Here is a 27,788-nt window from a genome sequence, read left to right as displayed (position 1 = left end):
CCTCATCTACTTAAGTCTTTCCTTACACAAAAGCTGTTCAATAGACTTATGACCTCTGCAGCTTTTGCAGCGCTATTTTATCCTCTTTGGAGGTGGAAGTGAAGAAGGGAAAGACAATTAGAAGGAAGACATCAGAATCAATCCCACTGTTAGAGATGAAGGCACAACACAGATGCTACTGTGACGGGTAGGTGTTTCTGTACTAGTGCCATAAATATTCCTAATGCTTTATTTGCTTTTTGACAGCTAGTGAGTATATAGTTGACTTTGCCACATGACCCCCAGATCTCATGCCCAAGTGTTAACAAGCAACTCAATTTAAATGAAAAGTCTGAATAATTTTCCTGTGGACATCACTTCACATTTATCTGCACTGAATTTCATCTGTCATTTTTGCAATTTGGTTGCACGGCAACCTAATGTCATTTTTAAATCCTTTGCAATTTCATTTGCATCTTCATCTTCACCTCCCTTGATAACTTCCATCAAATCAGAAACACTGTCACTCTGCTACTCCTGCTCTATTCCCAGATCACTCAAGTGAATGGGAATCGACAGTGGCACATTTCTATTAAGTGTAAAACAGCAGGCAATGTTTGTCTGCTAAGGAGCAGGTATTGACTGCAAAATGTGTAAATATCAGCCTCTCAGTAAATTTACACACAAGAGATTTTTCTGCTGGGGTATGTTAGGGGGGTTCACTTGATACTGTGTTGCCTTTAAGCCCTTCCCCTTATTTCCAGCCCGTCTCTAAAATCCAGTCTGCCAAAACGCTGTCATCCCTTCATCATGTATAGCCCAAAGTGCCTCTGGGTCACCACCTCCAGCCACTCTGCCCACTCCTTCCTCACCAGCTCATGCCTGTGCTGGAGCATCTTCACGTAATACTGCAATAACTGGACTGACTCTAACACACAGTTTGGTGCTTTTCCACACTGAAGGGCAGCCGCCTTTTTATGCTGTTCGGTAAATCCGCTTCCAACAGGGCTGCAAAATCACACCTTCAAATTCAAAATCACTATTTTGGCATGACTAAACATTAAATGCAAAGTCAAAGTTTTTCATTAACTTGACTAAGGTATCTCATTTTTTGCTTACTTGTTTTTCCAAGAACTTCGTAAGTCTTAATGTCAGTCTAATGTATGAACCATCATAATGGCATCAGTGAGTCTTAGTTCTAAAAACCAAAAAACCCAACAACCTAAAAATCCACAATACACTTACTATACTAGACCTTGCTCTACAGACTTTGTAAGCTTATTTTTCCATAGTGATTTTCTATTTTTGTCCTGACTTTTACATGCCAAATTAAATGTTACTAGCTGCAGCTTTAAAGTGAAAAAACTAGATCAGAAACTGGATTCATAAAATGAAAAACACCTTTGAAAAGCTAGTCACTACAAGCTGATATAGAACTAGGTGTACCTGAAACAGAAAACTTTAACAAAGCCACAAAGATATGACATTTTTCATGTTAACAGTGTGCTGCAGCCACAAACAGGGTCTTAGCCGCTTTAAGAGGCTTACAAACCAAACAGCCCTAGGGAGTTCATGTTCTTTTCTTTGGGCAAATTAGAAACTGGTGGTGATAAATATACATATTAAACCAATACCTCATTTCAGTGATTCATTTTACTGTTTTCCTCTACCTGCTCCCATCCTCCTTCGAGACCTGAGTCAAAAACTAGGTCTAGAGTATCCCAGTGAGCACTTGGGTACTTTCCTGCTGATGTGCTATTCATGACAAAGATGGCAGCAATGAGGATAAACCATCTCTCCAGAAACTGATCATGCTCTACCGGGTTTAGGCAGACCCCAAGCAGAGCAAATTAGCTGTGCAATGATTACCCTACATCTCCAAATTTTCCCAGACACACCCCATGGAATGACTTCAGGAAGGAGGGGACCCATCAGCAGGCTTTCAGTGAGGAAATCAGGCATGCCAGGGAGATGTTCAGTACTGAAAGGACAGTTCACATGATTATGAAGGGATAATTTCTGGTCACAACCACACACCAGCCTGCTGAGGCTGCGCTCAGCTTTAAGTGCCAACCTGGTCACCCTACAAACCATACGAACCATTTTCAAGCTCCCCTCTGCTTCTCAAAGACGAATTTTGCTTGGAGCAGGATTGTGCTGGGTCCCAAAATACTTGTTAAAACCTGTCTCCAGCACAGCCAGCTCTATCTCTCTCTTCTTTCATGCCTGCTCTAGCTGGTCCCAGGAGCCAAGAGGGGAGGTTGGCCCCAGGGCCACCACTGCTGCAGCCTCCCACCTCCTGGTCCCACCCATAGGCACCCTGCCCACCCTGGCTCACCCATATGGACAGCACTGCCCCAGTCCCTGACCACTACAAGAAGTCAAAATTGCTCAGATCATAGAAATCCAGTAAAAGGGAGCAGAGACAAAGAACTGAATTTATACAGAAAGGGAATAGTGAAATCTGTAATCAGTCCTCCAAAGCAGAGTCTCAACCAAAATTGTTTTTCTTTCTCTCACTTCAAGGAGGGCTGGGTGGTTTTAAAATATTTCCTCTAGATGGTAATCAGCATCAAATCTGAAGAAAAACCCTGAAATGCTCTTTCTCTCCCCCTCCAAGAAAGAAAATATATTCTCTCCCAGGAAATAAAAGAAAAGAGGCTGAAGTATCTGGCACTCCTTTTTTTATTACCTCAAAGATACTCTTGGATAACAAATCAGCTCTTGAAAAAAAAATCCTGGAATACTGACACTGCAAATTTAGCTCATTGACTTTTATACAAAAAACCCCTAGTTATTACAAGCAGCTGAGACAGTTTTGTTCAGTAAATAAAGAATAGAAAACAAATATGGCAGTATGCAGATAGTTAAGTGTATTATTAATATGCTATGAAGTGTTTTGAAAGATGAAGAAAAAATTTTATATATCGATTCACATTCACCCCATCGCACAAGGAGTACAGTTTCTATTGCTGTGGAACAGCAAACTACTATGAATTCTTAAAAAAAACCAAAACCAAACCAATAAGTAAAATCTACACTAATCCAAAATCCAGCCCTCTTCCCCCTTCTTTTGCTAGGATCAGTGGTGAAATTTTCTTTCTGTACTTGCAAGCTTAGGAAGATAATTAATGAGCTACTTCTTAAACACCTACAAAGGGATGGCACTCTGCAATGTGAACATCACCCAAGTGTTTTTTCTCTGTTTTATTTAGAATTCACACTCAATTTTGTGCTGTCTGATTGAAGATGAGGGGGCGGTGAGGAACGTGGGGGAGAAAGCCACAGCAAGCTGCCGCACACACCATCCTTATCCTGCATTTGGAAGTGAACAATTCAACCTGGAGGGAGCTTCCTTCAACAATCACGTGCCAAAGTGAGCAGCCAAGGATTTCAAGTCCTCAAAGAAATTTATTTTTTGACCTTTAACATAAAAATTTTACATTAGTCAATTCCATGCCACAACAGAGTAGAAAAAAATTACATCCAACTTTATTAACTAATTTACAGTAAGATTTTTCTTTTATTTTGTTGAAACAATGAGTTCTGGAAAATATGGTGGGTGGGAGAAGAGATGATCAGAATGTGACACTTGACTAAATAAAAATGAAAAGCCAATAGAATGTCCTGAAACTGCTTTTTTTGGTTTTGTTTTTAATAAGTTTGTTCGGACATTTTCTTGGTAGCACTAAAATTAATGATTTAAGAAACAGCTCCAAATTTCCTGAACTATTCAGATTTTAAAGGGCATGTCCTCCCTACCCCTATATTTACTCTAATCTGTTTATTTCAGTTTTAAATGTCATACCTACTTACAGAATTATTTTTTTTTCAACAGCTCAGCTAAAATAAATTCTTGTTTGAAGTTTCCATGTTTCCTGGCAGAGAAAGGCTAACTGAGACCAAAATTGTGCATGGCTAATAGGAAGAAAAGTAACCTTGGAAACTTCACATGCACAAAGAAGGGAAGGAGGACAGAGAACAAGGACAACTGGATGACCTCCCTTTGCTGTCTGATTTCTCTTCTCTGTCTCCTTCTCTTCTCACAGTGCCTAGTAAACCACTGAGTCTCCCAGGCCTAAGCACCTGGAGTTGTGTTGAGGGAAAAGGCTTGGCCAACTTCTCACTAAAGCTTACACCTCGAACATTTCAACCAAGCTAAGAAATCATAGTGATGGCTTGCCAAGGAACAAATGTTGCTTCCCTAAGACTTACTCTTCTCCACTTACACCTTCTCCATATTGACTTTGTTTATTATCACAAATCATCACATGAAACTGCTGGAATGACTGGATTTTCTAGCACAGAAGAAAGAGGAGAAAGGCTGGGCTTGGTGCTCCTCAGCCTCTCTCAGGTTTTTCTCTTGCCAACCCCTCCTCAGCCAAGAATCACATCAGCAAGACCAAGTTCCTCCCGTCTACTGCCACCAGATTCACCTGGTGCTGGTATTTAGGGCTGTGAGTCGTGGGCATCCACCAAATGAACAGATCTGTTATTGCCCAAGGGAACTGCATCAGGTCAAAGGCTCCTGATGGCTCTGACTTGCGGGAGAACTCATTTTCTTCTCTTTCTTTATGATTCTCAAAAGTAGAAATAGTTTGCTCCACATGGAAACTGATGAGAGAAGAAAAGGACACAGGAGAAAAAGGCAACATAAAAGATAGTACAGGGAAAAAAAAAGAAGAAAATGACGAAGTACAATACAAGGCATATAAAAAGTGGCTACACTGTAGAAACGATGCATTGAAATGATTTGCTCCTTTTGGCTTCCTTTTTCCTGAGAAAATGACCGATCAGTTCATATGCTGAGGAATCTACTTAGGAGAAATCACAGCAAGTAGGAAAATACTAAACATATGATTTCCCATTTCTTTTCCCTTTTAAAAAACACTGGACAACATTCTATCAATGACTAAATTTAATTAAAATAAATACTCTTACAGCAGATGAGCTGATGCTTACATATCTTTGGCAGTCTTTCTGCGCAACTTCCTATTTTCTGTAGCTACAATTCATAAATACAAACTAAATAATCTCGGGTTAATCCTGAGACAAGACTAACCAATTTCTCATAGATTGTCAAGTATTTGGCTTTTGGTTTCATGCTGTAGAATAAATTTTAAGCATAAATACTTTCAGAGAAAGAAATAAAAGAATAAATCAACCAACCACATCCAGAAGTCAACAACACACCCCACACCCTTTCTGTTCACATCAAGTTTATGGTTTACGTGTTTAAATACTTCAGTCTTCATTTAACCATTTTAGCAATTACTTCCAACCATATTAAACAGAGACAGTTTTATTTTTAAGAACTTCCAGAAGTTATGCTTTATTCAAATTGAATACTCAACCAGTATTCATTAACATCTCAAGCCAGGATTCAGTAACAGAATCTGACCTTAATTACCAATTATCAACTAGATAACATTTCAAAACTCCTAGTACATGATCTTTAAGATTTTGGTAGCCCTAATTTCATTACCTCATGTGCTACAGCAAACAAAAGATTTGGAAATTATCACTCCAAATTTAGCAGAAAATTAAGAACAAACCCAGTGGAACTCATTAAATACCCCTTGAAAAATAAGGATTTAAATATGGAAAAGCAGACAGAGTTTTAAAATTATTACCAGGATATAGTTCTAAGCATGCAAATAGTTTCATTTCCTGGATTAATTCCCAGCTGAACTACAGGCTGTCATACAGTACCTTGCGAGTAACCTCCTTATAGGACAGCTGGAACAACGCAACATAACCAGCACATCAGCAGCCTAAACTCTGGACAATGGGAAAGTGTTTGTATCTAAAATGCTGTGTTACAACGAGAATGCTAAGGTAAAAAGCCACAATCAAAGCACTGAAATACATAAAGAAAGAAATAGGTCAAATTCCTGTATCTTTTAAACTACTCATAACATTCAATTTATAACCTTTTGGTCTGTGGCGCTGAAGAAGTGACCTGCAGGTCTTGATGACTCTCTGAAAACAACCACACAGCACATAAAGTTCATTCCTGAGCACTTTGCTGGTTTATTTTTTTAATTCTTTGTAGGAAGGGTCAGTCTTTGCAGATAAAATATTAGGCTGCTTCAAGAAAAATACAGACAATACAACTATATCAGACATAAAAAAAGTTCAAAGAGCAAGACAAATACGAGCCTGCAGATGTTTCCCAGTGAGAAGAAAGTCCAAAAGTTTATAGCAGTTTAATTTATAGAGAGGTGAGAAATATTTGAAATAAGAGTATCTTAAACAATAAATGATACAGGGAAGGCCAAACAGCATTAGTGGACTAGAAGTTCAAGCTAGAGCTTTGTAACTCTTCTTACATTATAGGTCTTAGGAGTTGAACTTCTCAACAATTCTGTGTTATCAATTTATCTCAGCTCCCATTTCCTCCCTGCTTTCAGGCAGATATTTAAAATATATGTATTTGAGATTTAGCTTTCCCACTGCAAATGAATTAATTGATCAATTCCGTTTGAGAAATGTTTTTAAACACAATGATGTATGAGTTCCTGGGCTTCTGTCCTGAAGCTGTGTGCTGGGGAATCTCAGTGCTGTCTTTACTAAGAAGGACACACCTTTGTAAAGGGCAAACAGGTAACACTCTCCATGAAGATCAAATGTGACTCTCGGAAGGAACATCACCCAGCTACTAATTGCACTGCCTAAAGATTAAAAAATCCACTAAATGAAACACCATGGTCCACAGCTGGTTTTTGCAAAATTGCCCACTGAACTCCTTGTTACCCTCCCTCAGAAACACTTTGCAGGAGCCACTCTGAGACAGGATCCTGATGAATCACTCCAAATTTGTTTGAAAGAACTGAGGAAAGAGTTAAAAATAATTCTGGTTGCTTTAGAAACTGACATCCTTTGTTTTGCTTGAGATTAAATACCATTACATGCATGCAATACCCTTTAAACTTGCCACTGTTCCAACAATAACTAAAGCTATTCTAAGAAACTACCACCCAAAAGGAGATCCCACAGAACTACAGTAAGTCTGCCACTGCAAAGCTGGAGTATACTCACAACATTACCAAAAATGCTCAGCCAAGCCTAGCTAGGAGTGAACTCAGTGTAACCGCCAAAACACGACAGTGACTGCTGCTCACCAACTTCATCATAACCACAGTGATCAAAAAGCAAAAGGAGCATTTCTATTTTCAACAGCAGCTTGCAGCGAAAGGTATTTTCTGCAAACTTTGAAACTCAACCCAAATAACTAAGATGACATTTCTACACAAGAAAATTAAAATACTGCTAAAATTTAATTACTAAGGTAAACCCATGTGGTTTTACTATGCCTTTTTATGGTTTCATCTCACACAAACTGCAAACTTTCAGACTGATGAATTCACATTCTCTTGTTTGCTGATACAAACACTTCAGTTCTAGTCAGAAACACACCTGATCACTGATCCTTCAGTATTTCTTTTAAACAATACAGACTTTTAAACTTGTAAGCTGTTTCAAGTTGGCACCACTTTATTTTGAACCATCTCAATTAGTATAATTCAAGCATGGAAAGGAATTTTTGTTTTGCCATATTTCAGCTTTCACAATCCTGTTGCCAGTCCCATCCATGCTGTCATCTTCCACATGCTCCCCTCCACCTGACAGCTGCCCATGACCCAGAAGAACACAAACCTCCTGTTCTGACCTCTGTCCCTCCCCAAATGAACCTCAAAGGACCACTCTGAACCAACCCAGCAAAAACCTTTTAAATGATGTTCCACTAATAGCTATGCTTATACAATTTACAATGCTACATGTGACAATATATGTGACATGACTTCTAAGTCTTGATCTGTCTTAACATTTTGGAGATTGTTCTGACTAAAAGTAAAAACATTGACAGGCAAAATGAAGCTCAATATTTTGCAAACTAAGCTGCCATCTCTCCCTGTACATATGCCTATGAATGTACACATTTTTAAGAATGCATAATTAACTGTAAGAAAATAGTTCTCAGAAACCAGAAAGCTAAAGTATTTATATCAAAAGCTGAATCTTTCTCACTCTATCTGCACAAATAAACCCACTGAAGTTGCCAGCTTTGTCAAAGTGAGCAAGATTAGGTTCTAAACATAAATCAATTTAAGCAGTCAGAAACCTGCAAGTACTAAAATTGCTTTCAAATTCCTTGCAGTTTTTTGCAAAATAAACGTCATTGACACAGTCTCTGGAAACAAAGTTAGTATTTTCTAAGACAGCATTGCTACCACATTTCTATTAGGGAGATTTAAAAACTGACTACAAAGCTGGTATTTCCAAACAGTATTGCAAGGGTGGTTTATGGATGGAGAGCGGGGAGGTGGTGGTGGCAAAAGGGGATAGTGATCCCAAGCAGCCATCCACACTGGTCAGTCAGATTTGCAATGTTCTGATTTGGTTTAATTTTGTTGGGTTTGTTTTGGTGGGGTTTTTGTTTGTTTGTTTTTGATTGTTTTTTGGGTTTTTCTCCCTGGTTGCTCTTTTTTGCTTCCAAATTTTGCTATTTATAACCATATAATTTTCCATATTTATAACCACAGGAGTCAGTAAAGTGACTTGATTTGTGAGAGGCACTACAATCAGACAGACCTAAGATAAAAATAAAACTCATTATCTATAAGGTTGCTCTCAAAAGTCAACTATTTCACAAGAATTTCACAAGAAATTAATTCAGAAGTATATTTTTGACAAGCACAGGTTTTTTCTCAGAAAGGTCATTTTTCTAAATTAAGCTAAATATTAAATATCTTTGCTGTTCTGTCACATATCTCAAACTTAACTCCTGAAATGTTTTCACAGTAAAATCAAAATACATTTGAAATAAACATATGAAATAAAGTTTCACATGCATTTAAATTTGACATTTGTACCATATGCAATGTAAGCAAACACTAAGTCCTGTTTGTACATTTTATAAACTACATTAATGGAAGATGTGCTAACTTGGTAAATACAGTATAGCCTAGTTTTGCCCAGAAGTGTCCTTGTTTCAGAACTCCCCTAAACACACACTGTTAAGCATGAGAGGTAGACCTGGAAATCACTTCTGTTCATATCACAGTCTGCTAGTGAAGGATTAGGACGATATTTACTGAGCATGTACCAGAATCATAAAATAGTTTGGGTTGGAAGGGACCTTCAAAGGTCATCTATCCAATCCCCTGCAATGAGCAGGGACATCTTAACAAGACCAGCTTGCTCAGAGCCCCATCCAACCCGATCTTGACTGTTTCCAGGGATGAGGCACCTAACACCTCTCTGGGTAACCTGTTTCAGTGTCTCACCATCCCCACAGTAAAGATTTTCTTCCCTATATCTAATCTAAACTCACTCTCTTTTGGTTTAAAGTCATTACCCCTTGTCCTATCTCTAATGCCCTTGTATAAAGTCCCTCCCCATCTGTGTGGGCTTTCCTTACTGAACAGGAAACCCAGACCGATACCTTGCACACCGTGTGCTGCTGCATACCACCTCTACATCCTCCCGTATCTTTTCCCTCTCTCATCAAACAATGCTGGAATGGAATCCACCAGAGCTGCTGCCCAGGACTTTGCTTCTGACTCCCACCCCATCTCCAGAAGGTGCTTGGCTGGGCTCTTTCAACCAGCAGGGGCGAAGCCCTGTGATGAACTATGGAAAATACCCATCCCTCCCCTTCCGCATTAGGAAAGAAAACCTACCCGCAGCACTGACAAGAAAAAGCAGCTCCACAGGATAAAAAACGGGAATCCTCTGGTGCCAAGCACACATGCCAAAGACAACTTCTCTGTGAATAAATACAGCACAAAGAACAAAGGTTCTCCTCCCCTTTTGCACCTACTGGAGTTCCTCTGCGATGAGTGGATTTTCTGCAGCGCCTGCCTTCCTGGCAGGCGAGGGTTACAGGAGTGTCTTCACTTATGTAAGTGCGTTTCTTGAGTACACAATTACCCAACACACCCAAGGCACTCCAAGGCGCTTTTTTTTTTTTTTTAATTCAGTTCCTTTCCAGCTGGAACATTTTTTTTTTCCAAACCCAGGTCTGTAAGCAAAGCCACAGAAGCGCTCTGAATGTGGTGCACCAAGACCCTCAGTATCCCAGTAAAGGAGACATTAATTTCTTGGCAGTGCAACTCTCTCCCTATGTACTGGAACGTAGGCTGAGTTCCAGACTTGCAAGAGACCTCGACATTCACAAGAACCTCCTCCATTTTCACCTGTGCACCTTTTTTCCTCCTACAGAAGGTCATCAAGTATCTGCTGAACATTCCTTCCAAAGCCACAGAAGACACCCACACCAGCAAGCCCCACCACCAGGAACAAACAGCCCTTCTGCCATCTCACAGCACAAAATATTTGACTGTGTTCTTCCTAAATGAAACACTTCAACTCATTTTGAAAGAGAAAGAGAAAGAGCAGGGTATGAACAAATAAGGGAGTATTTGCTCAGGAAAAGGCAATGAGGCCTTCCGTGGGGGGATACCTGCAATTGTTCAGCCACAGTAACATGTAGAAAAATTAACCCTGCATTTGAAAGGCCATCAGTGAAATCAAAAACAGATCTGTCAGGCAGCACTGCATAGAACACAAGAGCCTTATTACGAGGATTCGTATCTACCACAGTTTCCTTAAAATACCTTCTCCCTCCTGAACAAGTCTTCAGCTAAAAGGCCATTCAAAAACCGTGGAAAGCTTCCCTTTGGGCACATATTCAGGAAAAGACATAGCAGGAACATTCTGTGTAGGTACCAGTCACATCCATCATCACTATGTTTGTGCCAGGAAGAGTGCGACCGAAATTTCTTATCACATGTTGGTAGGCGTTTTTTACTGACAACCTGAATACTTGAAAGCTGAAGGAATCTAAATCATTCCAGTGTTGATAAAAGATTTTAATCACACACGTAAGGTTTTTAATCACACAGGTCTGAAGGAGACATGGGGAAATCACTGGTGTTCATATCACAGTCTGCTAGTGAAGGATTAGGACCATATTTACTGAGCAGTGCGCCCAACACATATAAAAGGAAAAAAATACTTAGTCCCTTTCTCCCAAGAAGTTTAACTTATCCATACTCTTGAAAAGTACCGTTCCTATTTCACAAGCATTACATATTCCCAAAACCTGTATCTCTGCTCAAGGCACTACACATCCTGGCAAAGTCGCTGTGTCTGTTCAGGTGACGCTCATTCTTTCCCGCAAACACTATTTTTCATCATTTTATCCAAAGCAAAATGCTGGAACTCCACAACTATACCAGGTTTGGAAGTACTTTAGAATTTGCATGCTTCGTTCCTATTGTTACACCTGATGGCAGTTCAGAGGTCTGGAACAATAGAAAGGAAGATGTGAAACATACCCAACCTGCAGCCTGCACTTTGCCACGCTCCCACAGTGAGCCAGGGCTTTGGGAGAGTGCATTAGTAAGGTGAGCTCCCCAGGTGGCCCTCCGGGTTGGGGGTGATGCCCAGGCAGCTGCATATCACCACCAGAACTGCTGCAGAGATGGGCATTCCCACATCTGTCCACCATCTTGGCTACAGGAAGGGCCAGAAACATTTTTCCAGACCCCCGAGATACTGATGGAGCCGTGAATCCACCAAGCTGAAAGGATGTTGACAAATATTTGTCCTTGCCATTATCTAAGCAGAAGAAAAAGGTTAAGCTGTTCGAGAGAAATTAAATGTTTTAATAAAGATAAGGACAAATATGAAGTTGTCAGGACGTAAAAAGGCAACCTCCATAAAACTGTTCATGTTTTAATCTATGCAACCAATAAAGATACAGTAAAAATAACCATGCTACACTCTGCTTGAATGCTGTTGACATAAGATCTATGGGAGAGAAAATAAGAAGTAAATAACCAATCAGTCTGCTGTTACACTGCTGATTGCTTAAGATACACAGCAGGAAATTATACCTTCTGTCTCATACAGTTCAACAAGACATAGAGCAAACCAAAATTTTATTTGTAGTATTTCATTTCTAGCTCAGATTTGAGATGGCTGGCCATGTTAATTTCCAAATTTTTGCTTTATATCACATCTAATTTATATTTAAGAAGTAAAATTTGAAAACAAACAATGCAACAGTAAAGCTTCCTCAACGCATAATGCCAAGGAAAACCTGAAAGCTGCATTTAACCACACTAGCAAACTGTCCTGGTTTAGGGCAAATTTGGGAGAAAACCCTTGAATAGGGTCCCTCCGGGGAGCAAACCCAAATGGCCCCTCCCTTGAACCGATCCAGTAAAGAACTTCCTCAGAGAAAAGTGGAAAAAAACTATTTTACTTAACAAACAAAGTGCCCACAAGTACCAAGAATGAATAACATGAAACAATAAAAGCTTTCGCTCTGGAGTGAGATGGCAAATTGAGAAAGTCCTTGCCGTGGGTGGAGCTCGGCTCTCTCTCAGTCTCTCATCAGTCCCAGTCTCTCCGGCGCTGCTGGAAAATGCCGAGGTCCAGACCCCGGTGGGCCGCAGGTGCAGCCCCCAGAGCTCCCCTGGGTTTTCAGTCCAGAGCAGGTTTAAACAGTTCCAAGAAAAAGGGAAAAAAACAGTCCAGGGAACTTCTCTGCCCTTAGCTAGCTGAAACGAACTAAAAGGAAAAAGATCTCTGTCCTGCAGTCTCTCCAAGCCTCTGCTGAACACCCAGTCTGGAGAAAAAGAAGAACGTGGAGGAGTCAGGCAGTTTTCTCAAAACAAACTCTGCGCTTCTTCTTGCTCCTCCTTTGCTTCCAGAACCAGTCTTAAAGGCACAGAACTCAATATACAGCACAAACACAACAGATGACTGGGGATACAAGTATCATAAAGTCACCCTAGGACACAAACACATTTTGGGAATACCTTGTACAGGCCAATAAGAAACTCTGTGCTGTATTATCAAAGGGGCTTTATTAAGTAATATACTGGAAATCCTGTGTAACAAGAAGCAGATCAAATATATCAATCCATACACTCTCATCTAAAATTCCCCCTATAAAAACTAGGTTTTAAGAAAACAGCTTGACAATAAATGTCAACTGGAGACTAAAATGCATTATATGGTACATTATCCTCACATTTATCTCCAAACCAAGTAATGTATATCCATAAAATCAGAGCAAAATAAATTGAAACACCTCATGGTTGGAAATGCACTGTTAAGGCAGTTGGAGACTTCCTAAATCCAGAGTCAATACTGGGACTCTTATTAAGATATTCCAGCATTCTGAAATCCTAAATTCAATTTTCTTTAGTGATTTACTGGCCATTTCTCGTGTTCTAATACTACCACAGGACATATTGTTTGGCTATAGTATACGGTGGTTGGCACCTATCTTTCCCTAAAACTGTAAGCTTGCATGGAGATGACAAAAAAGGTGCTGCCAGAGAGTATATGACCAAAAAAAAAAAAAAAAAAAAAATCTGACACAAAATTCACTATCAAAATCTAAGGTATTTGTGGAAAAGATGAGCTTCAGAAAGTTTTACACTACAAAATATTTTCTGGAATGAACGGTTTCATCTTTCCTAAACAAACACAACAAAAACAACTTCAAAATACATTTGTCCAAGCTTTCTTTCAAGTTTTTTATTAATTTAAACTAGGAGCCATGCAGACATTGAAAATTCAAATTCAGTACAGAGTCTTTAAAATTTGTAACAATGAATCCCTCACTTAATGCACAAAATTTCAGAATAACCGAAAAACTCTAGAAATATGGTAAGTTTTGAGTTTTCTAACATTTTAGGTTTTGTTGGTTTTCTCCCATTAAAGACAAGTTATAAAGGAAAACAAAGTCCACTTCTAAAAATAATGTCAACACTCTCCTGTGAATCTAATTTCAATAAGCCTTAATTGTAGATGTTTGAGTATAGAAAAAATCTGGTCTCAAGGTCATCTGACAAACCCACAAGGAATGGCTTGGCACACACTTATTACCAGTGGATTTAAAATCTATTGCTTATTCCAATCTGTGAACAAATTTACTACTGTTCAGGGGACTCCTTCTGAAAATACACCTGGTTTTAAGCAATTTCAATAGGGATATGTTTTGTTTTTTGCCCTAACAACATCGCAGCCATTGTGAAGCGACATTTATGGATGTCGAAATGCAGGGCTTTTACATTGTTATGTATCCATCTGTCCCTTGCAGCAGTATGCAGGCACACACACAGGAGAGTACCTCACACGGAATAATTAGATGAAGCTGAAATGCCTTCCCCAACCCCATGCTCGGGGCTCAGGTGAGCATTTGACTCTTCACCAAAATTCAGACAGTGCTCAGGCTGACTATAAAGTTCCCAAGGACTTTAAGAGAAGCTGAAATTCATCTTCCAATTTTATTAGGAAACCAAAACTTCCTGGCACAACCCCACAACATCCACCTATCTGTGGGAACTCCCTTGTTATTACTTCCATTCCCCTGTGGCAAGAGACTGCAAACCAGCCAAATCTCACACAAAGGTTCACTTCTCCATCGCACCTGTGGAATCCCAGGGCGCAGATGAAAGTGAGGACTGACTGTCTTGGAAAATGTCCAAGCACAGAGCAGTAAAACCAGCAGGCAGCAAGCCACCTACCAGAAGCTCAAAATTCCCTCCTTTAAGGCCAGAGTGAAAAGAGAAGGGGATTCTTGTTTTTGACCACATAGTTCAGTGATGGGAAAGAAGAAGAGAATGTATGGGACAATGATGGAGAGGTGAGAGAATTTCTTAGTGAAGGGAAGTCTGGTCCCTGGGTTTATGAACTTGTCATGGGATATGTGAGTTTGGTACTAATGCCCAACACAACCTTACTGTGTACTTTATAGCTCCAGTCCATTTTCCATGCTCCAAGAATTTATTGGAAAGATAATTATAACCCTAAGTGCCTACACACATGAAGTCTTATAGAGATATTTAGATATTTTACTGCCAACCACTTACATAGAGATACTCCAGAGTTAACCCCTTGCCTGCTCTCCTGGGAATATTATTCTCATTTACCAGTGCTCTTTCCAATGACACACAAAAATTTAATGGCAGCTTTTTTTGCTATTTCATAGAATCAGGAAATGTTCTAGGCTGGAAGGGACCTCAAAAATCATTTAATTCCAATGCCCCTGCAATGGGCAGGGACACCTTTCACTAGACTAGGCTGCTCAAAGCCTCATCCAACCTCATCTTGAACACTTCCAGAGACGGGGCATCCACAGCTTCTCCAGGAAACCTGTGCCAGAGTCTCATCACATACTATTATTGCATCCAAGGGTGGCCAAAAATTCCTCCTGCCCTTACACATTCTAACAGATAATACTAACTAGTGAGACCAGAGACTCCCAAAAGAGCTAAAGAGTCAAAGTGCCGAACCACAGTTCTCTTAAACCAGCCTGGTTTTCAGCAAGGGGTTTTCTGAAAATCAGACCCTATTAGATTGGCTCAGAGTGAGCCCACACAAAGCTATTCCTAAAACCCTTTTGCAAAAACACAACTGGCTTTTGTATGTGTCTCCTAAATACAGTGTAAACTAATTACTGTACAGACAATGCAAAATTGGGGTGCTTAGAAAGTAGCCTCTTCTTCCAACTTGTAGTACTTAATTTCAAAATCAACAATCTTCATAATACAGTTTAGAATTTTCGAAAGGCCTTCATGGTGGGTTTTAATCAATTCATTTTCCCACAGAAACTGGTAATCTCCTGCCAATTAAAATAGCATTAATCTAACTCAACTCTCAGGTGCTCCCAACAATCACACTCATAACTCCTAGGTGAGGTAACAACCCATTTCAATCTTTTAGAAAATGATCTTTAAAGATAAAACTTATTATTAAGTCATAAAGTCCTGATATTTATCTTGCAATGATGATAAAGACTTATAATAAAGCACGGATGTTCAACCAGAATGAATACTGTGTTCAGTATGAAGTGGTTTACAACCATATATTTTGTAATATACAAAACCCAAACAAATAAAGACCAAAAAAGTACGTTAAACTGTAGAGGGTCTCAAATGGACACTTAGACCACACCAAAAGAAACCCACGTGGTTCTTTAAAGACAGCTCTGCTTCCCACCTGACACTTCCCCTCTGGCTGAGCTAGCTTCATTAAGATTCAAAAGCCTTATCTCTGCTTCTCAATCTTTCTGTACTACCCATTTTTCTGAATGAAAGAAAACTTGCAAATGTTTAGGATCACTTCTGGTAACACAAACTACAAAACCGTGCACCATCAGGTTTAATACCACAAAAAAACTTGCAAATATGGGAAGATTTATGCTTGGTGTTCTTCTGGAATCTCCCTCTAAATAAATTCCATGGTTGAGCTACACGCACATTCTAAATGTCTTTTCATAACATAAGTAGGACTGGATGAACGAACATTAACACCGATCCTCCAGTATGTGCCGTGTCCTGTCATCCATCATCTCCAGAGCCATCAGCACTGCGGGGGTTTGTAATCAAATCATTGTCCATAACAGACAAACGAGCAAAAATTCTTCTTAATTTAAAATGTCATTAATTCCATTAAAACTATATTGACTGTAGTAAGGGTCTGCCATTTTTTAACAGTGTACAAACATGTAATTCCCTGTGACAAGCACACATATACCAAAATAAAGATACAGAGATGGACTAGGTCCATGTCAGGGAAGTGAAAATACCTGAAAGACTTACCTACACAACATTGATTAACACAAGTCATAAATCCAGGGAATTTCATAAAGGCTGCATAAGTGAAACAGATGACATGGCACGTCTCACTTCCTTCAAGGAGGAATTACTTACTGAAACCCTACACTGTCAAAGGCAGCAGCAAAAGCAGCACCAATTAACGCTCTCGGCTGCATTTGCCCAGCCTATCCGAAATAATTTTATGGCTAGGCTTCATCCATCTTAATTTGTTTATAATTTTGCCAAGGTAACTGCGATTAACTTATCAAGTTTCAGCCTGAACTACTTTGGGGTCAGGGGAGATGGGAGGAAAAGAAAGGCTAATGCCAAGTCATGTGTTTCCCTCAGACACCTAAATAAACAACTGCTGGTGATGCAGAACAACACTGCATTTAAAATAATCAGGAGTCAAATCCTATAGCTGAAACAACCAAAACACAAAGTTACTTTATCTTTTGGAAAGTAGCTGCCAGTATGAACAGTCATACGCAAAAAACCAGCTGAATTACACATAAAACCTTTTCCTGTACTCTTTTACTTCTAGAAATGCAGCAGAAGCAGTATTTCCAGTTCCTGAAAAGTCAAGGTATAAGCTAGTTTGGGGGCAACCGATGATGTCTAAATGCAAGCAAAGTTCTCATATCCAAACACTTCCAGTTCTCTGAGCAAACAACAATTGTTCATGCCCAGAGAGCACAGAGACAATTCTGCAGGCTGCTCCAACAGGTACCAGGCCTGCTTTCCTAAATAAACACTCCAGCAACAAAACTATCTAGCAAATTCCCCACGGGAAGTTTCAAAACCAGAAGGCACCAGAAATGGCTGCAGGCGCACCTTCCGCCCTCCAGGCACCCCTGCTTCCCAGCCAGGGAGCTCAGAAATTGCTTCTCAGCTCCTTCCTGCACCACCTGGAGTGAGCTGAACTGCTGCATAACCCTGCTGCAATAGATCCCAGCTTCTGGCTCCCCATGCCGCCCCTGTGCTCCCACAATTCAGTACAGCTTTAAGATTTGGCTTTTTGTGATGGCAGCTCTGACTTCTACTTTTTTAGAATATCAGCATGCGTGCACACAGGTAGCAGGCAGGCTTTGCTTACTAAAGCAATGATGCTCTACTCAAATGTCTTCATGTAATAAATGCTTAGCTTCAGGAAAACTGGTTTGGTTGAGATTTTGTTGGTTTCCAAGTACAACTGGGTGGTAAAGGCCTTATTAGAGTTGTAAAACCCAGTGGTAAAGCTTTGCCTATTTATACAGCAACGTCCTCACTTCAATGATGCAGAGTTCTCATAGTCCATTTCTGTTTTTTTCATAGAAATAATATCTGCAAAAGTGAAACGCCTTTTTCTCTATAATGGCCTTGAAGCTAATAACTGTTTTGAGCAATTCCAGTACAGTCGGAAGCTGTTATTGGCTGTTTATGTAACAGTGAATTAACCCCCACCGACACCTTTCAGGAATTCAGAGCCAAAGCGCACAAAATGTACTTTGCGAGAGCTCGTTAATATATGGTAAGTGCAAAAGCCATCTCAATTCAGAAGACTTGCTTTCAAAGCAAACATGCTTAACCTGCAGTTTCAGTCATGGAAGAAATTACTCAATTAATTGCAGGCAACAAAAACAACAGGGTTTTAACTAATGTACAGTATATGCTCTGTGGGTGTAACGCAAGCTCATTTCCCAGTAGTATTCTCGCTTACATTTCTTACCCCACTGCTGTAAAACTGTTTAAGAATTTTAAATTCACTTAGACTTTTTCCCTGCACACATCTGTTTTCTGGCAATGAATATTATTATTAACACAGGTAGGGGCTGCTCTCTTAAGAAACACGTTTACAACACAGTAAATTTGGAGACCGGATTCTAGACCAGACATCATCTTCTCCAAACTTAAAATCCGACATCAGAATTTATAAAGTTTTTGTCTGCGCTAATGACATCCTTGCAGTGACAAAGAAGAGACCACTGCAAAAAGTTTCAATAAATTCTCACCTGCTTCTAGGAATTCTAGCAGGCAAAGAGCAGTGAGAAGATCAAAAGCGCAAGAAGACCCCACCAGAGTTGACTGCTCCCATTCTTACACTGAGGAAGAGATGGTGTAAAATACTAATAATGATTAAAGATAACGGAAACTTACCCAAGCAGACACTGATGCCTTCTCCGGTCATTCCTTCCGTTCATGTAAAAGACATCTGTCAATCATTTGATCTAGGCTCGGTATCAGCATAAGGCTGGTACTTGGACTCGCTGCTTAGAGATTCTCAGGGTGTGTTTATGTGCGTATCTTACGATTTAAACGCTGACAACTAAATGTGATAATAAAATATGCAGGTGAAGATTAAAAGAATCCCCTTCCAACACCTGCCAGGCAGTTCTCAGCAGGCACTAAGAATGTTCACAAAGGATAACTCCCGTTTCCATCGAGGCCAGTTCCTCAAGCCCACCTCCCTCAAGCCTTGCAGTATTTTCTCATCCCGGCCCCCATGCGAACGCATCTAATCCTCTTACCCCGAGAGCCACCCTTCCTCCCTCCCAGCTTTATTTTATTTAAAACGATGCCTGCAACAGCCCGGAGCCGCCCGCCGGGTCAACCCGCCGGGACACCTGGGCGACCCTGCCACATCACGTTAGGCGCCGCGGAGTGACGGGTTAAGACGTAATCTGTCCCTCTCCCCCGGCTTACGGATCCCAGGAATCCTCCCCCGCTATCTCGCCATGGCAACGGCACCACCGGCAGGGCGGCGGGGCCGCCGCTTACGCAAGAGGCGCGCGCCGGGCCGCGCGCAAGGCCGGGCCCCGCCGCCGGACTCGGGGCGGCCCGGCCGGGGCTCCGGGCCGGGGGCTCCGGCGTGCTCGGCTGGGGTTCCCCTCCCCGCCCCCCCTTTTTTTCTATTTTTTTTCCTCTTCTTTTTTCTCCCATTTCCCCGTGATATTTTTCTTTCTCCCCTTTTCTCCTTCTTGCCCATTTTCTCTTTTTTCCCCCCATTTTTTCGTTTTACTTCCCCCATTTTTATTTTCTTTTTTCCCCTTTTTCTTGTTTACTTTTTTTTAATCCTTCTACACCCCTATTTACTCTTTTCCTTCCTCCTTTTTTTCTTTCCGTTTTCCGCCTTTATTTTGTTTTCCCCTCTTCTTGTTTCCTCCTTCCCACCCACTTTTTTTTTTTTTTTTTTTTTTTTTTCCCCTCCCTCCCTCTCCTGTTTTGGTTTTCTTTTCCTTGCATTTCCGACAGCCAGCCAAGAACCAGCTGGTACAGATTTAACCCACTCCAATCCCATCTCCCAGCATGGAAAACTGACCACAGCCAAGCCGTTGGACAACCCGCCAATTCCCATTCCTACTTCCCCGGGAACAGGCGCAGCAGAAAGGGGTTGCGCCTTTGAGTTCTTCAAATTAATAACCCTGGGAAGGGCAGAGAGCCGGCAGATGAAAGGCAAGGTACGGACTTTGATCGTGCAATCGGAGCCATGCGGGCAGGCTCCCGAACCATGTGGAGCACCCCTGAAGGTCAGCCTGGGCTGATCAGATTGCAGCAAGAGAGCCACAGAAAGCAGGGCAAACGGAGGTGGAAAAATCTATACCCCCAGATATCTGCCAAGAGATGAAAGAAAAGTTTGCCTCTGATGCTGGGATTTATGAATAAGGTAAATGAAGCCGTAATCTAACACTTGAGAAGATGCTAAGGTCTTCCTTCAGGAAAACACTTAAGCATGTGCTTAAACCCATTACTATTCAGGGCAGCCCATAAGCGTTTGCTGAAGGTTAAGCACAACCTTCTTACAGGGAGCCCTTAAGTACTGTGCGATTAAGGTGAGTTTTTTTCCCTTCTAAATCTGAGCCACTGTGAACCACAAAATTAATTGCCCTTATTATATTTTAATATTGTCTCTGTCTTCTTTCAAATTAAACTAGGGAATGCAAACAGAAGGTAAGTCTTATTTTACATTAAGAGGATAAAGCCCAACATTACATTCTGTCGTGTTGTTTTTTTTTTGTTTTTTTTTTTTTTAAGATCAGCTGGCTGCACAACACCATGCATCCCTATGAATGAATGCCTTTCATGAAGAAGAAAGAACACATGCAAAAGTGATTGCTCTGCTACTCCTAAACTCTGGAATTCTCTTGATGTGCTGTTACAAGCCAGAAAAGATCACACAGAGCACTGCATACAAATATTCCTATGCTTTATTCCAGTGATCTCTTTTGAAGCAAACCTGAAAAGGGCTGTAGATGGTGTGTGTACACATTTCAGCTATTAAAGGTCATGGATAAGACAGCTATTTATCAGTTCAAGTAAGGTCAGTGTTACATCCACAGGCAGAGAGCTCTGCCTGTTGCACAAATTATGCTGCCTGCCCGTAATGCCCCGAGAAACTTTTGACAAGCTAAGCATATGTAACAAGCCACAAACCTTACATACAACTGCTGCAGTTCATTAATGTTCAACAGGAACGTATCATATCTGCAACAGGTTCCATTTCTGTATGACAGTGCATTTCCTCTCCTCCAAGCTCTCCCCTGGTGATTTCTGACAAAGAAATTGTATCAATAATATTGATGGAGAAGGAAAGCTCACTAACTAGTGAATTGGTGGTTGTGGCTCTTCCCAAGAACCATTCACCTTTGCTGCTATTGAGGAATATTCTACCCCACATGCTAAACTATTGGTTCATTTATTGTCTTTATACACACAGAAAAAAGAAAGGACCTTGGAAAACAATTTGTGTCAGTTTTAGACTTCTGCTGGAGCTAAAATCAGGGTCTTGGCTGAATTCCATAACGTGCAGTTTTGGAGGAAAACACTGTTATATAACTTTTCTTTTTCCCTTTCTGGGGGACAACGTTGGTAGAAGAGCTTGTGAGAAGCAGTCAAATCTTTTGCAGGTCTTGAGACAGATGGCAAAGTAGGAGGGCAGAAGGTTACTTTAAGGTCAGGGTGTTTCCCATCCTTATTAGGTATATCCAAGTGCTACAGGCAGGCAGGAACACTTCTGCTACATTCACCTCCAAGAAACTTACCACAGGAAGTAATTTGCCCTGCTAAATCCTGAGCTAAAGGCAGTATGTTCTTCCTGGACACCTTGTTATTATAAACAAATACGGATAAAGAAATTAAGAATAATCTCAAATGTCTGTCCCTAAATAACCAATCTACCTTACAAGAACTAAAGGTCTCACCATGCTCCTATACTTGGCATGGAAGCTAGACAAAAGAGATGAAGTTTGAAACCCGGATACCGCAACTGTCCTGACGTCCCTCACTCGGCCCTTCAAACAGGAAAGCAAACTCAAGAAGTAGTAGGTTGGATCTTAGAACCATTTAGTCATTTAGGTTAGAAATACCTCTAAGATCATCGAGTCCAACGGCTAACACGGTGCTGACAAGTCCACCACCAAACTATGTCACTAAGTGCCATGTATAACACATCTTTTAAATACCTCCAGGGATGGTGACTCAACCACTTCCCTAGGCAGCCTGTTTGAATGCTGAAGAATCCTTTTGTTTTTTCATTCTAAACCCAAGTGAATATAAAATTGTCATAGAAACAATTAAGAGAAGGCCACAATCATGCTGCAAAAAACCCCCAAAAGTGCATTCAGCTGTCCATGTCCATTGTGAAATTACCCATGAACTTTACAAAGTGACTCCCTGGGTGAATGCTGTAGGATTTCTGTTTGATTATAAGAACAAAAAGGGTAAAAATTAGATGTTAAAGTCTTTCTCACGGTTCTCACAGCTTAAATAACTAAGGGCAATAAATCAAAACAAGTATGATGATGAAATTAGTAAGTAAACATCTACAACCTTCACTGTTGCACAAAGAAGCTTGAAACCAAAGAAAGATCAATATGAATGATCCCAACTCCAAATCTGTAAAGCAAATTAAAAGAAAATGTCTCCTTATATGAGATCATAGCGGGGCCCAAATGGCTTCAAGACAAAGCCTACTTGAACCACTCTCCTCTGTGAAGGCTCAAAACTGGATGCTCAAGTTAACCACCCGTGAGTTTTCCCACAGAAGCAGGACCTTGAAGAGAGTTACAGCTGGCACCAGATTCCCTGCAATGACCTGGCAGCATGCGATAAGCTTCCCTCTCCTCCCCCAAAAGCAAGCACAAAACGAAGGATGCTGTCAGTGTCATTAGACAGTGGAGAGCATTGCACCTGTAACTCCCTACATTTACTTCCCTCTTGGAGGAGTATTGTAACAATCTGTTAAATAAAGTTAACTCGCAATGAAACAAGAACAGATTACGAACTGAGGATCTCAATTTTCCAAAGCTGAACTCCCTGTCTCTATCACTGGAGTAAAAGTCGAAGTGATGAAATAAGCCTTGAACTTTGTTGCTTTACTCATCATTTTTGGAAACGAGCACCTTGTCCCAGACACTGTAATTTAGCAACTTCATCTGTATACGTGTCAGAAAGAGGGAGCAGAAAGCTCCAGCCAGTCAGTATCCAAACAAGAGCATTCCCCTGATCAACATCACTGACTGGAATCGCACTTGGAAGGGACACACACCAGTGCAGTTACTGTCACACCACCGCGACCCAGTTCCAGGCAGGAAGCTGTGCTCCCAACCCAGTGGTCTCAAAAAGTGGGCCACATGAGCAGCAACCGATCATCTAGGTACAAAATGAGTGGGAGAATGAAAAGAAGGAGCTATTTACCACCAACGGGTTCAGCAGAACTCAGCCTGCGTCATCCTGTTAGCTCTCCCAGAAGCAAGTGAGCAGGAAAGATGACAGAGAAGAGCTTTGAACTGGAACTCACTGTCAGAGGAAAGGGTGGGGGGGTCGCAGCCGTCTCAGCCTCCAAAGTCCCCAAAGGAATGATGGGTACCTTGTGCATGTGTACTGGTTCTTTCTCTAATCTTAGCCACCTCAATTGTTCCTGAACGTGAAATTCAGTTTCATTGAGGGATAACAGAATCTGTGTATTGTAGAACATCCAGCTGCCACAGAAGACAACACTGCAGATAACAGGAAAAGAGAACTATTAAAGTATTTTTCCCATTTATTGTCCAAGGTAATTCCAAATAATGAGCAGGGGGAGGGAAGTTCACTATGTTATCCAGGTTCATCCTAAATTGGATTGCAAGATATATTCGAAAAAGATAGCATTTCATTTTACATATGACTGAATAAAAAATTCCTACCTGGGCTTGAAATTCTCTTAACTAGACCTTCCAATGGCTTTGTCCTGTTACACTCTGATTTAAACTAGGTATAATGCAATTTTGAATCATATTCAAGCAAGGTACCTCAACCAACTTAAACTATATTTAGCCCACAGTATTTTTACTACTAAAGAAACCTAACAGAGGAACAACATGCTTGGAACATCTGTCGCAGTGATTGAAAGACGTCTATGACAGGAATAGCAAACAGTTATTTTCTTTCCTGAGATGATGTCAATCTGTTGAAGCAAAGTATCAGTGAAGTAGATTGTTTCAAGGAGGTACCTCGCTCTGGCCTGTATTCTCCAAAACAGAGATGATTACAATACCGCCTTGTCTGCTTGCTTATTATCTGACATCTCTGTATCTGGGGAAACACTCATTGTCAAACCTAGTAAGCATGTTACAGCATTACATGAAAAAAATAATTCATTTGTTCAAGTCTAAAAACCTCCACCTAATGAAATTCAAATTTTAACATGCATCAATTATTATTTACATTTAGATTATCACCTGTATGACTTAACACAATCCCTAAAATGGAGACCTCTAAGCAAGGCTGTCTGTCACACAGCATGTTCTGCAGTGACGATCAGAACGGCAAGTTCTTTATGACACAACTTTGCAGTTACTTCATGGCAGATCATGACAGAATGGCTCTCACTCTATGCTATGGATTCTCACTCCAGCATGGATTTCAGTGTGGTGGTCCAAATCAAGGTGCTTTCCTACAACAAGTGTCTGCCTGCCCAGACAACACAGAGGTGGAAAACGAAGAAGGAAGGAGTCGCTGGGGGTAGTGACTGGGCTCCCTCTCAGCACTAAGGTATAGGAAATGGAGATGTCAAGCAGCACGGGAATGACTCACAGGAGTCATTACAAGTTCTTGGTGTAGCACCATGATGGGTCCAACTGTGGGGACCCAGCAAACAGTACCTCTTCTGATTGAGGTTTCAACCCCATTGCCCAGTGGCAGCCACACGCATTGCTCCTCTGAGCTAGGATCTACTGGGGCCCTTAAATCAGGCACAAAATACATGATCAAGAGTGGCCAGTTACCCCACATCACCTATCTGACTAACACCATCAGCATACAGCTAGGGCACGCACGTCTCTCCTGAGCTCTGACACAATAGGCCTTGAGGCTCAGCTGGAAGAAGATGGATCTGGTAGGTTGCCAACATGAGAGCATGGATGTCTTTAATAAACAACAAGAGCGTGGCATGGCAGGAGGCAATGCAGCCTGTGATGGACCCAAGGCGGCTGCGTTCATGTGGCCTGGGTGTTTCCCTTGTGCTTGCTGCTGAACTTGGTTCAGGAGAGGCAACCATTACTGGTGTTCTCAGACCAGCCTGGGAAAGAGATTCTCATCAGGTGACAACCCTGCCATGAGGCTGCTGGATATGGCAGCACAGCCACAGCTGAGAACACCAGAGGTTTTCTATTAAAAAAAAAAAAAAGTGACATAGTTTAGGAAATGTTGTGATAGGAATTAAAATAGGGGCTTCAAAAAAGCATCCAAACAGTTTCTGACAAGTGAATATGGATGTAAAAGCTTTCTGAGAAACTTAAATATCAGCACTCAGGAAGAAATTACTGAAAATTACTGTATAAGAAGGGTGTGAAATGCCAAAGGCTGCTGATTATTTGAAGGAAAAAAAAATCAAGCAAGGACAGAGATACTTACATATTCAATGGAGTAGTTTAAAATCTTATTTCCTTTACTTATGTAAATATTCCTGTTAACGTATATTGTTTAAAAATATTCATAAGACATTTATATAATACAGGCTTGAAAGCAGAATTTATCCCTCTGCATTGTGTTTTCTTGTAGCTATAGCATGGTCTACTTCGAAAGGGAGTACTACAAAGGAATGATTGTTAACTTTCAACTTAACTTTCAGCATCAAAAGTATTTTGTGTACCAATCAAAAAAAATAATAAAAATAATAATAAAATATATATATATATATCTCTCACAATTCAGCCACACTTGGGAGTTCATGTTGGGTTCTTCTACAAAGAAATCCAGGAAAAGTTGGTGGCTTACTCGCTGGGGTGACCTCAAGACTTGCCTTATTGCACCCAGATCAACCCATGGCTCAAACCCTACTGTACCTTTATGAAAACCAATGGACACAGATCCCACCTTCCTGAGAGCAGAGATTTGATTTCACTTTGCGTCCACTGCTCCTTCCTTTGAGCTCTCTAGGGGCATGTTAGCTCTACAATTCTACATGTCAATTCTACAGATTGTCCCATTTGTAGCAGTGCACATGCTCAAAGACAGAAGCAAAGCAGGATTATTAAGTGCACTACTTAGTGGATTCAGGTGGTTAGCTACTTAAAAGCACAAAACAAAAAAGCCACCCCAACCCCCTACCCCAGGCCACATAATGGGTGGAAGATACACTAAATTGAACAAAATTCAATTCAATTTTTGCCGTTCTGGTTCGAAGTAGCCCAAGGTGAAAGACCTAAAGGGATATAAAGTTCCCAGAGTCCCATATTATTTCAAGTAATAGTTAGATTAGAAATTACAAAAGAATATAGCTGATATTTGACAACATGGTTTTGCAGCCACCATGGAGTGCCCTTCCCTCCTGGCTCCCAAACCCACCCCAGCCTCTGGTCCTTGCACAGGACTCTGAAACCATCCCCTTTCTTGCCAAGGATGGAAGCAGCATGGGGTAGCAGGTTTTAGAGAGTTTCCTTCAGGCTAAGGAGGAAATGTCGAAACCAATCAGGGTGCAGTCAAAGCTGTGTGACTCTCCGAAAGAAAGCATTTAAAAACAGATTCATAAACAAGGGGATTGTGGCTGTCAGTAGGGGCTTAAGACCCATAATCGGGATCAGGCAACACAACGCGAAGCGCGGCATTCACCACAGCAGTTACTACACTTCTGTCCTGTTTCCAGCGACTTCTGCTGACTCAGGAGCACAGATTGCTGACATCCCTCCCAGGAGTGCCTCTCACATGCTCCTTTACACACACACACACACACACACACAATGTGAATGTGGAAAGGAGTATGAAAGAACAAGTATATGTCAAAGAACTTTAAAAAAAAAAAAAAAAAAAAAAAAAAGAAAGTTCCGTGCTCTAACCACCTCTCTTTAAAAAAAATACTCTCATTAAGTGCTACACTGAATGAAAGCAGCTGAATAAACAATCTTGGGATTACTGGGGAAAAATACAGTGCTGAAATTTTGCAGGATTTTAGCCCACTACAAAAACCCATGTTTTTTTTGTCCAATCTGGAAGACAAATTGTTTCAATGAGTGAGGATTTCCCCTCTTTTCAGAAAGAAAGAACTCACTGTGCATGTATAGAAGATTCTAAATAACCAAAACCTTCATGGGACTTGCTCTGCATAGGACCCCACTCCAGACACTGCAAGACAACACTGCTCCTCCATATGTGGGATAAAAAATCACCCAAAAATCTAAAGTACCACTTCTTGAAACATACAAAATTATGACTGTTACAAGAAAATGCATACACACAAACCCAACTGAATTTATCTAATAGAGAAATCACTTGAGCTGACTTTTTTTCCACAAGGAAGATGAAAAGGTAACACAGAAAAGCAGCTTGGGGCTGCAAAGTGACAGACTTCAGCAGGCACCAGAGCAAACAGGCAAATGTTAGTGTTAATACTATTAAGAACACTGTCTTGCATATACAAGCAAAACATTTCTTTGGCAATCTCCTAGCCTCAAACACTTTATAACCTTGATACCCAAACTGAACTTCAGCATATTTTATGCCAAAATCTCTTTGGCATCTGCTTTAGTAACTGTCAGAAAAATACTCCATGTTTTGTCCTTTTTTTCAGTGAAATGTTTACTCAGGTATTTAATCAGGTGGTTTTCCTCTAAGCCATTGTTACCCCTTTTTCTATTTCACTATGCCAGGCCAGCCTCACAGCCAGGTTTCTATCTTTCATTGACCACTCAACTTGCACTCCCCCAGTTAGGCAAGAGTTCTGTGGAAGAG

General features: G+C 40.8%; 1 protein-coding gene across 9 annotated transcripts in view; it reads right to left on the bottom strand.

Annotated features, from left to right (window-relative positions):
* HIVEP1 (HIVEP zinc finger 1) overlaps positions 1-27,788 on the bottom strand; it is a 128,862-nt gene that overhangs the window by 68,868 nt on the left and 32,206 nt on the right. The window contains exons 1-2 of one of the 9 annotated variants that reach the window (XM_040058942.2): positions 19,906-19,970; positions 18,744-18,912 (exon numbers count right to left, since the gene is read on the bottom strand). The exons of 7 other annotated variants lie outside the window; for them this stretch is intronic. In XM_040058942.2, coding sequence (XP_039914876.1) covers positions 18,744-18,774 — 31 coding nt within the window. In that variant the 5' untranslated portion in view covers positions 18,775-18,912; positions 19,906-19,970. Of the gene's footprint in view, positions 1-18,743; positions 19,012-19,905; positions 19,971-27,788 lie in introns of those variants that run through there. One more of the 9 variants, XM_040058933.2, reaches the window with a different exon arrangement.

Source organism: Hirundo rustica, chromosome 1 (assembly GCF_015227805.2).
Source record: "Hirundo rustica isolate bHirRus1 chromosome 1, bHirRus1.pri.v3, whole genome shotgun sequence".
In the NCBI taxonomy this organism is placed as follows: domain Eukaryota; kingdom Metazoa; phylum Chordata; class Aves; order Passeriformes; family Hirundinidae; genus Hirundo; species Hirundo rustica.
This window is presented reverse-complemented; position numbering and strand designations above follow the sequence as displayed.